We start from the raw sequence: 12,973 nt of genomic DNA, 5'->3' as shown, positions 1-12,973 counted from the left end.
TTACATCTAAAGAAACTTTTTTTTAAGTGCAACTCTTAATTTAACTTTCCATTGATGAAAATGCACGAAATGATCTATAACCCTATATTTTTCTAGCAGAAAGAACAGAAAGTTAATTAATTTTTTTTGTGCATGCACACAATGGAGTCTCAAAGTCAAGCTACATGGTTACTTCCGGCTGCCAGCCTCTCTCTTAATTGACATTAATAGCATAACCTTTGCTGCACCTGATTGGCAGTAGAATCGTCAAGAAATAAAACAATTAAAGCCATAGCACATAAAACAGTCCTGTCTTGTCATCCAGTGGCCTTTTTTATGACAATTCAAGCAACAACTGAAAAAAGGTGAAATCATGGGATAAAAGAAAACCACAAAAAGACCACGAGAGGCCTGCGTCCACTGTTTAGTCAGTGCTCCCAGCCACTATAGGCACCAATTCTTCCAGCAGTGAAACCTTTTTTATTATTATTATTTCTTGATCCTCCATCAGCCTGGTGTTACATCAGCCAATATGTTCCACTGTCATGATTTCCTCTGAGTCAGTACGTGATGTTTTTTGAACACACTCGTGTTCGCTGGTTCACACCGGGCCCACGCCACCAGAGCGAACCGTCCACACCCCCGACTTGACATGACCTGCTTCATGTTCGGCCACACAATGTGTCAATCGGACGCCACAGACGGCTGGGAAATGTCAAAAAAACGTTACCACAAGGCTCCTTAAATGAAGATCTATTCACTGAGTCTCATGTCGTGCTTGCGTCCATTCTGCTGACTCATGTGTTTCCATGGTCAGACCACATCCTTTGAGCTCAACACATAAAGACAAGTGTGTGCATCGAGGTGGGTTTCAGAGCATTCACCATCACATCAAAGCCAGAGATAAGAAGAAATGTTCTGTCTGAGGGATTCCACTGTTTTGGTCTCTTGTGTGGTCCTCCTCGTTGTCCAGTCAAGTCAGTAGCACATTCTTTTTTTCTTTTTCTTTTCATTACATGACATTTCAGTTGTGTGTATTTGGTAGACCAGTTATTGACTAATATATCTACCTTTTTTGTTGCATTAATGAACCGAGTGTGTGTTGTGTTTTAGGTCATGGCTCTGAGATTATTGATGGGACAGAAGTGAAGCCCCACTCGCTGCCTTTCATGGCTCTGATGGATGATCCGATTTGTGGAGGGATACTGATCGATCCAAAATGGGTCCTGACTGCTGCCCACTGTACCAAGTAAGAACAAGACGATTATTTCCTATTCATGAAAGATATTGTGTGGAGCAATATCTTATAAAATATTATATTATATATATATATATTATGTCCACACACTCTTAAGTGATATTGTACTCTATAAAGTCAAAAGTCTAGTTCTCAAGAACATAATCCGGGACACAAGCATGCAAGACTTGAAGGGGACTGCTTTTCTCGCTGACATTTAAACTAATAATCGCAGTTCATGATCTAAACTATGTATAAATGTAATAAGGTATATGACACAACTGTGATGAAGTCCCAATTGTATTATTAATGTATGCACTCCTAGCATGTTATTAGTGCGTGTGAGTTAATAAAATCCTGTATTCTGCTCTGTCAGCATTAAAAAGGTGCTTCTCGGGGTGCACTCCAGAAAAGAAAAGGAGAAAGACTCCAGGCAGGTCCGCAAGGTTAAGCGCCGTGTTCCTCATCCCTGTTACGATGACGCAGATAATGATAATGACAATGACCTCATGCTGCTCAAGGTAAGCTAACAGTAACAAGTAGTGAATTACCATTATAGATAAAGACAGATTACATTTTTTTAATGGCATTTATTGTATTCATTGCTATCGGTATGTTCGGAGGATTTTAAGTAATATAAGTTCTCCTGAATAGAATGAACAGAGGATGTGAATTATGGAGAAGGGGTGGGATTAAATAATACTTCTTCTAGACATGTCAAGAAAAATGTCATTCATATATTTCTATGCTTTCTAGTTGTGTACTATATTATTTTCTGTATGACATTTTCTGTATTCATTTTGACAAAAATGACCTACACAACCTTTAATTTGTTAAATTCTGCACATTTAGCAGCTAGCTAGGTCGTTTTCATGCCACAGCAGTTACAGAAGAATTAGCCCAACAGAGGTTGGTGGCCGCTGGCAGCACTGGGTTGATTTCTGTTACACATGTTCATGAAAACCTACATCTCTTGTGCTTTGCTGAGTGCTAAAGGCAACATACAGACAGTCAGCAAGTACTGTGTTTTTGTTCTAAATTTCAGCTTGACAAACCGGTGAAGCAAACCAAGACAGTGAAATGTCTCCCATTGGATAACAAAGTCAAAGACCCAGCAGCTGGGACCAGCTGTCTGGTTGCTGGATGGGGGAAAACAAATAACGTTGGCAAGCATGCGTCAGATGTCCTGATGTCTGTCAATGTGACTGTGATCGACAGAGTGAAGTGCAACTCTCCTGAATATTACGGCCTCCAGCCTGTAATCACCAGAGGCATGATATGTGCCGGTTCAGACGGTAAAAACAGTGCCGACACCTGCAAGGTGAGTTTGGATTTTTTTTTTTTTGCAGGATGAACCCCCCTTAACTGCCATGTATGTGTCTAATAATGATGATGTGTCATGTGTTGATTGTCTCTCTAGGGGGATTCAGGAGGCCCGCTATTGTGCAATGGAGCGCTAGTTGGTGTCACTTCTTTTGGAGAGCAGTGTGGCCTGATTAATAAGCCCGGAGTGTACGCTTTTCTCTCAGAAAAGCAACGCACTTGGATCAAAAGCACAATGAAAAAGTCTGAAATTGAATGAGCCACCCTTGTTTGCTACTATTCTGTATTATTGACAAAGCTAAGCCACATCTGTAGTTGTACTAGATTCACTTTATCCTCATTAGATAGCCTATATGAAAGGGATTTACATTATAGTGTTTTTTATGCTGATTTTGTTTAGGTTTTAAATGAAAGCAAACCACCAAAGTGACATTATTCAGCCCGTCAACCAGAGAGATTCACCACTTCCTGTATCAGAAGCTTATTTTGACATTGAGGTTTCAGCTCAAATCTAGTGGAAGGAACGACATTTTCTGCTTGTCTTAAGTGTGTCTCTTTCTACGATCGTGTCATCGGTTACTTCTAGTTTTGCACCTTCGTGGCAGTTCTCTGCTTTCAGCTTTCACCTTTGACATCTAAGTAAACATGAAAGAACATGGTGTTGTTGTCTTTCTTCCTGCTCGTTGGTCCATACGACTACATGAATGCCACTGCAAAGAGCATGAAGTCCCAAACCATAAAGAAAAAAAAGATCTTGCTGATCATGTTCCCACAGTGTGTCTGAAGACAGGAAACATGCAAACGTGGTTGCATGAAGAAGAACACACAGCAAGACAAAGGAAATGTTTACCACTGTAATCAAAGTTGACACAGTGACATTTTTGGACGGATAACCATCAGCTTCTTTGTCTCTCTTATCTTAAATGCTGTCCGTCATTGCTAGGAGCTGAAAGAGTCCATTTGTCTCTTTGCAATATTTGCTCCTCACTTTAAATTCTTTAAGTTTGCTCAGCCTTCTAATTACACCTATACTGTATACGCCCTCTTTGTGACCTGGGACCTACTATAAAAGTGGCACAGACACTCAGTTTGCATGCTGGACCACTAGGTGGTGCTCTCTGCTATAGTTAGCCATCAAGTCAATTACAGAAAGGAGATTTCCCTTAGCTGGTGGTCAAGATTATTTCCCTTTACAGAACTGAAATCACTTTAATAAAGAAATGTGTCCTGTTAATACGAGATCAATCAATAGAAATATGCTATATTGTTATTGTATTTTGATTCCCACGGGCTATTTTAAACAGTATAGCTACCTGCTCTTCCCAGGCTCCACATTTACAATAGATTAGTTCAAATTGTTAATGTTATTGTAAAATATTGTTAATTGTTTTGAAATGTGTTTAATTGCGTTTATCCTTAATATCTGCATCATAAATGAAGAAAATAAATAGGTAGGCCTATTAGTACTTAGTATTGGGGTGTGATTCATGCTTTTTATTACACGATTAGGCAATAAACAGAATTGAGAGTCTACAACCATGCTCACTGCGTTTCACTTAGGCAGAGTGCTGTTTTTCAAATGCTAACGCTTCTTATTGTAGCATGTTAGCATGGTAACTAGAACCATGAACTACAGCTGAGCATTATGGGAATGTCATTGGTTCGGCCACTGTTTATTCCAAATTTCACGCAAAACAAGCTTGTGGTGGTGCTCGAGGAAAAGTCAGGGGTTCACCCTCTGGGGACCATGAATGTCTGTAGAAAAGTACACAGGAATCCATCTAATAATTATTGAGATATTTATTTTGGTGTGGACCAAAGTGTTGGGCTGAATGACGCTGTTAGCATGACTAAAATTTGCTTGACAACCTTTTCATTTTGCTGTTATAGAAGTCAAAACTAAATACCAAAAAAAAAGAACAAAAAACATACCTTGGCGCTCTCATGAACCACACCCAGGAAATTCCAGCACGTCTTTTATTTGAGCCAAGTGAATTATCACTGACCAACCATCTGCACGTTTGTTTACCGCGTTTCCATGGTCACCCACAAAAGCTCACAGGCCCACCTCAGTGCCAACAAACTATCAAAGCTCACCACACCCTTATCAACTTATTTTGTCAAATGGATGAATGCACGACTGTTTATTGATGTTTTTTTGGTGTGTTTAAATAGGCATTTTTGCTGCGATGATCATCATCTCATACACACACACACGCACACACAAGAGTAAATGTTTACCTGCGCTTGCATCACCTGTGTGTGTGTCGGATGAGCTGCCCACTTTGCCTCGCCTTTTCCTTCGCTCGCTAGTGACGCAACGGCACACGAAACACTGTGAGTGAAATCATGTTTTATGAAGGTGGAGCCTGGACGTCATATCCTGGCAGGTGAGTCACAGTCATCTTTATGTCTGCCGTACACCATGCTGGTATACGAATTATAGATGAATGGACTGGCAGTCGGATGGATAGATAGAAGTCTTATAATGCCAGGTCCACACTGGATTGACTGCTGACAAACAACAGAAAAATGCCCCCCAAAAAGATGCTGTGTGGTGGGATGCAACAGGGTAGATAACCGGTAAGCTTATAAACGGCTCCAACTGAGGATGGAGGCAATAAAACACACCCAGCATCCAGAATCCTGACATTCAATACCTCAAACGTTATGTGCCTTTTATCCTCAGTTTTACACTTTTGACTATATTCTATCAAGAGAGACAACACAATCATTGTATCATCACTATATGGTGATAGAATATTAATTAATATATAATATGAAGAGGGAAGAATCTTTGGCCATTAGACCCCGTCGGGACATAGTATATTTAAGGGGGAAGTGATGTCATCATTAGATAGAAATAAACCACCACCTTTGGTCTCGACACAGGTGGTGGTGAAGAGGGTTGTTACTGAAGATCCGATGGCGGATGTGAGGAGGACTGGAGGTGAAAGGGGTGGAGGCGGGTTGCCATGTTTTGGACTGACGGGAATGACGTGGGCTTGCCCTTGTGGCAACACAAAATAAATCAGGAACTCAATATAGGACTGTATGTTAGAGAGCTTTTACTCATGTGAGGAGATATTCACAATCATCCAGATAATGGAAATTCACCACGATCAGCTCATTGTGTGTTTATTTATCGCCATGGGCGATAAAATGGTTTATCCTCCCAAGCATAACCAAGAGGGAGAGACAGAGGAGAACACGGGAACATTTGGCCGATCATGTCTGTGGTGATGTTTTTAATGTAGCCGGTACACGAACGGGCAGAGAAAATGAAGAGCTGGCCAACAAACATCACAGAGACAGAGCACAACATGTCATACTGTGTCATACTGTGAAAACCACTCGGTGCCATAACATGCAACTAATAGTTGAAACACTAAAAACATCAAAGACATGATATCAGGATGTCAAATGAAGATTTTAGCCTCCCAGCTGATAACTCAAAGGATGATGAGACAAGTTAGCAAACTAATGTTAGCTATGTTGTTGAGCTTACAGAAAAGATGTAACAGAGCTTTTTTCATTTACATCTGTATTGTTTGTTAAAGGCTATTAAATCCATGTAGTAAATCAGGTGAACTTGGTTGATTGCTTCCCTTTTAATGTCTTTTTTTCTTGCTCCTGCTTTTCACTTTCTTTGTGTCTATTTGAGGCTCCTTTGTTCCTGAAGTCGAACCATGCTGAACGATGGTCATGTCTTTATTTGTATTTGTGTCTGGAGATAACCTCCGAGCTACCTGGCCCATTCCCAATATAGATCAGAACAGACACGCCCCCACTTTTTTTTTTCCAAGTACACCTGTGCGAGGGCACGTCCTTCTACCCATTCACGTAGCTTTGGACGTCACTCCGCTGATAAAAAACACTGCAGCGCCATAGCAACACAACGACTGGTGAGTTTATGGGGGTGGCGTTATGACGGCGTACAATGTAAAAAAAATGTTTCTTTGAGAATAAGACGATTCATCTTCTAAGAGTCAAAGGCTGAAACAATATACATTCTGCTTGTCTCACACACACACACACACACACACACACACACACACACACACACACACACACACACACACACACACACACACACACACACACACACACACACACACACACAAAAAGACTTTCCAGCCTTTCATGCTTTTGTGTTGCTCTCATCAGTCTGATGTCAGAGAGACCTTCGCTCAGGGCTATTCTCGTCTGCAGGATCTGTGTTCGGCTGAAAGGTCGAGGTGTTCGTGTAAGCAGGCAGCAGAGGAATGGGATGCATCCGCAGATGGGAATGTAAACACAAAACTCAGATGGAGATGCATAAATGAATAACTCGCTTAACACTGAGACACTTTATTGGTGATCAAATTCCATCCCTTTTCCAGAGTGAGATGAAGTGTTTCTCTGACCTATAACAACAGCAGTGCAATAAATAAAACCAAACCGCACAAATCCGCACATAATAGACATTAACAATAGTCCGACATACAAACATTCTCATACAGTCCTTAGCAATAAATAATCACACTAAATAAATTACATTCTAACGAGTTCTCGACAGTGTTTTCTTTTTGTTATACAGCATCTAATGAAGCAGTCTATTCACTCTGCTGCTCGCTCAGGTCCTCGGACTCGTCTGGTCCACTTCGTCTTTGAGTCATGTAGCTGTCGGAGGAAAGATGGAGAGAAATCATACGTCAATAAACATGTGAACATAGAAGCAATGAGCATTTTAAGTCAAAGTGAAACTATTTAATTCGAAATCAAAACTGCTTCAAGGAAGAGAAGGTCGTTGTTATCTTGCTGATCTGTAGATTCTGTCCATGCACTTGTTGCTTCGTCAAAGTAAAATCCTTCACCCACATACAGATTTGAAGCCACTAGATTTATTTAATGTGATTGAAGTGTCTTCAAAACTATTCTAATGAAATAATTTGCTTTGATAGAAAAACAAACATTTTACCGACTAACTTCGTGGTTCAACCTTGCCCTACTTTAGTCACAGTGGTTTGATTATTGATATTCTGGGTGTGTGCACTTTTGCTTTTACCACCAAATAAAGTTCAATAACCTGGTAAAACTGTTCCAAGCGTTTACAACCTGCCCAATTGGCTGAGCCCTCCCTTCTTGTGACTGCCCTGCGAGACTTTGTAATAATACCGATCACTATCTTGAGACTTAAAAAAAATCAAGCCTGCACATAACTGAGCATAATAAACTCATTAAACTGCAGCACTTTTGAGCTAAAAAGTTGAGTGTATGTGTGTTTCAGCCACCAATTCAATCTTTACTATTTGTGTGAGGAAGATTTGCTATTCATAGTTTGGACACAAAGAGACACACAGGCTTTGAGGAGAATGCTGCACGGCCGCATTGTTTACCTCCAGGCTAACATTTCTGTGTGAACACGTGAATGCTGCGTGTACGCTTGGGGTAAGGCCTATGTTCGCTCAGCAACAATGACTTTTCCCATTTAAATTAGGCCCTATGTTCCACCAGCATCGCACAATACAGATAGTCTGGCTAGTAGTGGGGCTGAGGGAGCATAGGCCTGAGGGAACTTAGCCCTGAGGGAACTTAGCCCTGAGGGAACACAGACACTAAGTGTAAATAAGCATGTTACATCAGGGTCATCACGTGTAGAGTCAGTGTGTCAGTACTGTTATTGTTTTGACACACAGGTGAATGTGCACGGTCGAGTGTCTGTGGTTTTTCTTTACGCTGGTATGCAGTGCAGAGGTGGGACAGGCCGAGACATCCCCTCAGGTTAATCCAGACTAATTCCTCTAGTGGGGATTCCTCTTTGCGTTATGCAACTCGCTGTGTTCAATAACAACAACAGGCGTACGGGCTTTTCTGTCCCCCTCTGAGCCCACTCTTTCCTGTTTGGCTTAAGGCTCACGTGGAGGGAAAAGCCCGACACCGCCCTCTGAGGACTTGAGCAAGATCCGTGGAAGAAATACATCACCAAAATATATACACCGTCCGGAAATTTAGGAGCGCCCGACTGTACGTCTCTCTGACAGCATCACAATGTAGCTTGTACGAATGGTGCTAACGTTGCATCAGCTTGGTTTGGGTTTTCATTCGGACTCCCAGCCACTGACCTTGTCTCCCGTAGTTACTGTTGCTATGGCTGTCAAGCATTCCATTGACATTTTTTGGAATTTTCAAAACAATGGCTCCTTGATTATAGTTGATTACTTGATTATTGGGCTAAAATTGCCTAATTGACTATTGTCACCAGTAGATTTTTTAGGAGAAGCTAAACTAGCCAGGTAACCTTACAATACATTGAAATGTTTATGAAATCAGAGCTTTAATGTTTCAAGCTGACCCATTTAAAAAATATAAAACTCTGTAAAACATTTACATTAAAGCCCATAATTATTTTCTTAACGAAATATATGACCAAATATGTCAACTGCCCTTTTTCGGACAAGATGGAGAGAGCTCACCCACATCATTAAACACTATCAGCACGCAATAATGTTGTCAAAAATGAGAATAATTTTTTTTTCTTAAAAGATAAAAAAAGATAAATCTCTCTTTATTTCCATCGATGTAAGTAATAAGTAAGCAACAGGGCTTGAGAGAAGGGGAAGAAGTAATATGTTGGTGGGACTGCATTGACTAAAATGTTTTCATATGACTTTTAGTCAACTGGAACCAGGACACACTGACTCAATTTTATTTTATATTGACACAGGATTAACACTTGGAAGGTTAGATCCTATATTGGACATTAATCAGAGAAGTTTAGCAAACTCAAGTATGTAAGTGTTGGACAAAAGTCAAAAACGCAGCAAGCCTACCTCGTAACTTGACGCGTCACACCACAACGTCCCCAATGGGTTTCTGCAGCTTCTCCTGCTCTGTCCCGGTTCCCAGGTAGGATGCCAGGAAGTTTTTATGTGACCTGTAACTACAAAAGACATTCAAGGTGAGCATAAAAGCTGAGTGTAGTTCTTGTGATTATCAGATGATCACAGGAAAGGCAGGAGTCATTTAAATGGCTTTGATCATGTCTGGACAAATGAAATTCAAGGCGTGTTTTTGTTGTATTCTGGCAGCATTTATGTTGGTTACGGCACACAAAGTGCATTATGCATTAAACTTGTTACATGACTGTAAGGAGTAATACGTTTTACTTTGTCTCCGCCTCCCCACTTCAGCGCTTCCGCAAATTGTGCCTCTAAAAGTGGACTATTGACTTTGTCCCACATTCCAACAATAGACGTGATTTGGTTACATATTGATAAGGAATTGTGATTATATAGCGAATGACTTTGTCACGCCATTACAGTAGATGATAGATGAATGAGTAACACATCCATCCACGTGACAATTTACTTGAAATCTACAATAAAAAGTAAGAAGGAGACATGAGCAATGCCTGTATAGTGGGGGTGTGTTCGGGAGTGTTCATGTGCTTTTTGATGTGTCAGTGTGTTCAAATGCCAAAAAGTGTTTCTGGGCAGGATGTGCTGATTGTGTTAAGATCCTCCGGGGTGTAGATGGAGATTGCCATGATGGATTTTCCCGTAAGGAAAGCAGGTCACACTGATAACAACTAGACTGTAATCTGATACACATGCGGTGAGTTTTGAGTTAAAATTTTGGAAAAGTTCAATATCCAGAGATCCTATACAAATTGCACACAGCATAATCAACCCCTGGGTTGATTCTTTTTGCAAAAGGGATGAGAGCCAAAATATGAATAATACTGTTGGTCAATCCAGCTTTTTCCTGCAAACACTTGTTTCTCTTTTGGCGAGGACACAATTTGCATGTTTCTCTGCATTTACATTAAATGGTTACATCCTTTTTTTTCATGATTGAACAGTTTGGAGCAAAATATATTGTATCCGTGTGCTGAAATGGGAAATGAGCTGATGAAAATGAGAATGTTGCTTGGGGAATAGATCAGTGATTAAATGGCTGCAGAGACCCAATAGAAAATAAAGTGATCTAGTAAAAGATATATATATAAAACTTTTTTATTTTATCAGCTGGTGTTTAAAACTCTATTTGAATTATTATTTTTAAATTATATTATTCATTGATGTTCAGCCATATGTATGACTAGCCTGGTAACCTTTTACACCTGTCAGGAGTTTTTACCAGATTTAAGACATTTAACACTGGAAGCTTTTTGTGCGATGTTTAAAATCAAAATGTGTGTGTGTGTGTGTGTGTGTGTGTGTGTGTGTGTGTGTGTGTGTGTGTGTGTGTGTTTGTGTGTGTGTGTGTGTGTGAACATGGCCGTGAGCCACTTGCATACTCACTGAGCACAAGTCATGAGCAGGATGGCGGTGCAGCTGATGACCGACAGGACCACCGCTATGATCACTAAGACCGTCTGCACCAACTCCGTATTGTTGATCTGACTGGGTGGAGTCCTTATCGTCTCCAGAGTGTGGATCCCACAGCGTTCCCCATCGTAACCCTTCATACATCTGCAAAGCCATGAGCAGAAGCGATTGATCAGCCAGTTAGTGGTAGGTCAGATAATGAACTTAAAGATGTTTGAAAGAAGTTTAAACACAAAATGTACTTCTTTGGCAACCTTTCACGAACCATTGAGCTCACTGAGCTTCTCCAACACATGCAAACATCAAAAACACACGTGTGTGAGTGGACGCCGTACTCACATGCACACTGGCTCCTGCAGGCCCTCGATGTACTTGCAGTAACCGTGAATGCAGTAGCCCAGGTGGGTGGAGGTGCAGGGATCCTCCGTGATGCTGAGAGTCGACGTGTATCCGCTGGTGAAGATCGTGTGCTCGGGGTTCAGAGGAGTCGTGCTTTTGCTCTTCTGCCTGTTCCTCTTCTTGCCTTTGCCTTTCCTTTTCTTCTTCTCATCTTTACTGGGATGTAACTCTGCAACAGGAAAGACTGCAGATGAAACTCCACCCAAGGTTTCTGGTCCTTATAAAAGATCAATAGTCTTCCATGTACTCCAGTAACTAAAATACTTGGATGTTATTATTAGTTTGGACTTTTTTTCTTTCTTTAATAAGTCAAGATTAATCAAAATAATTATATGATTAACGAAGCCATCCTGAAAACTCTGAATGAATTCAAGTCTATTTTGGAGGAAAGGTGTGTATCCTTCGATGGAATATCATACATTTCGTCATCATTTATTGTGCACTTTCAAAAAATAAAATGTCTCATTTAGGGACAAAAAATGTAGATAGTTAATGGCGAGAGACAAACAATTTGTTGATCTTGTTTGAATTGTGCCATAAATTACGCGCATAATGTTTAAAAGATAGCAAAGAAAGTCGAGAAAGTTCCTCATCATTATTATTATTGTAAGATAGAGAAACAGGTACTCAACATTCTGGAGGAACAAAGTCAAATGTGCCGGGGTGTTGGTGTAGTACAACAAAATCCGACTTTGTTTAACCTAAACTAAACTAAACTGTTTGTTTCTCTTTCTGAAATAAGGTCCCATTGAACACCGGAAGGGAGTTGACTTTCTATATGTTAGATACAGAATATCATAAGCCAATTTAGTTTCTTCATTTCTCCGCTGTGATCAGCAAACTCAGCTTGAACTTGTAAAAAGTAATTCATTTAACAGTGAACAGCATTTAAAGTGAAACCAAGAAGGAAAGAGTTCGGTTTGGCGTTCATACCAATGATGCTGGTATTTTCGTTTTCGCCGTCTTCGTCTACTTCCAGCTCATCGTCGTCATCGTTGTCGTCCAGCGAACTCTGGAGGCCCTCCCCGGAGGCCGGACCCCCGGTCACCCTGGCTAGATCACCGGAGAACGTGGCCTCTGATGCCTGAGCACCTAGAGCACCGGAGAGGACTGTAAAACCAACAGGAGAGCAAAGATGAAGAAAATAATGCGTGAGATCACATCAAATCTTAAGTTACATCATATGATACGGTTAAATGTGTGTTGTGTGTGGGAACATGAGGAATGAATACAAATTATCCACATTTACATCTGACTCATCCATTCATCTTAAAATATTGAGAGCTTGCAAATTAAAACCAGTACAACCAGTCCACATCCAGAACTGTGCTGTACCTGAACGCATCGTTCACACCAGACAAGCACAATGATGAAAAAGACTTCAAACGTGAATATCTCTCTCCTGTCCTCACTTGCAGAGTCTTCCCTCCTCGGTGGCCCCGTCCCCTCTTTTCTCTCTTTTTTCTCCCAGCATTTCAAATTCACTTTCTTTCTATTTTTATATATTTCATTGATGCTCACAGAGTACAAGAACAATGCAGACTTACCGAAGCACAGGAGACAGGTGATGACAAGAGTGTTCATATCCCAGGAAGAGTGTTCAGTGTGGGACGGTCCTGCGCTAATCTGTGTGTGTGTTGCGGTGTGTGTTGCAGTGTTTCTCCTCCGCTGATAGAGATTGTGCTTTGCTCTCTTTACCTCCTGGGTGCAGCTTTTATAGACC

General features: G+C 40.8%; 2 protein-coding genes across 2 annotated transcripts; one reads left to right on the top strand and one right to left on the bottom strand.

Moving 5' to 3' along the window:
* Positions 1-806: 806 nt before the first annotated feature.
* Positions 807-3,193, top strand: LOC311023615 (granzyme A-like). The gene is made up of 5 exons (XM_084025579.1): positions 807-956; positions 1,093-1,228; positions 1,593-1,737; positions 2,262-2,537; positions 2,637-3,193. Exons 1-5 carry the CDS (start codon positions 893-895, stop codon positions 2,796-2,798), a joined length of 783 nt encoding a protein of 260 aa, XP_083881705.1. The 5' UTR covers positions 807-892; the 3' UTR covers positions 2,799-3,193.
* A 3,670-nt stretch (positions 3,194-6,863) lies between these two features.
* areg (amphiregulin) lies at positions 6,864-12,973 on the bottom strand. Its single transcript, XM_084024407.1, has 6 exons — positions 12,798-12,973; positions 12,184-12,360; positions 11,191-11,419; positions 10,825-10,995; positions 9,352-9,461; positions 6,864-7,201 (listed from the first exon to the last, which is right to left on the bottom strand). Exons 1-5 carry the CDS (start codon positions 12,832-12,834, stop codon positions 9,368-9,370), a joined length of 708 nt encoding a protein of 235 aa, XP_083880533.1. The 5' UTR covers positions 12,835-12,973; the 3' UTR covers positions 6,864-7,201; positions 9,352-9,367.

This window comes from Eutrigla gurnardus (genome assembly GCF_963514095.1).
Source record: "Eutrigla gurnardus genome assembly, chromosome: 13".
NCBI lineage: Eukaryota > Metazoa > Chordata > Actinopteri > Perciformes > Triglidae > Eutrigla > Eutrigla gurnardus.
This window is presented reverse-complemented; position numbering and strand designations above follow the sequence as displayed.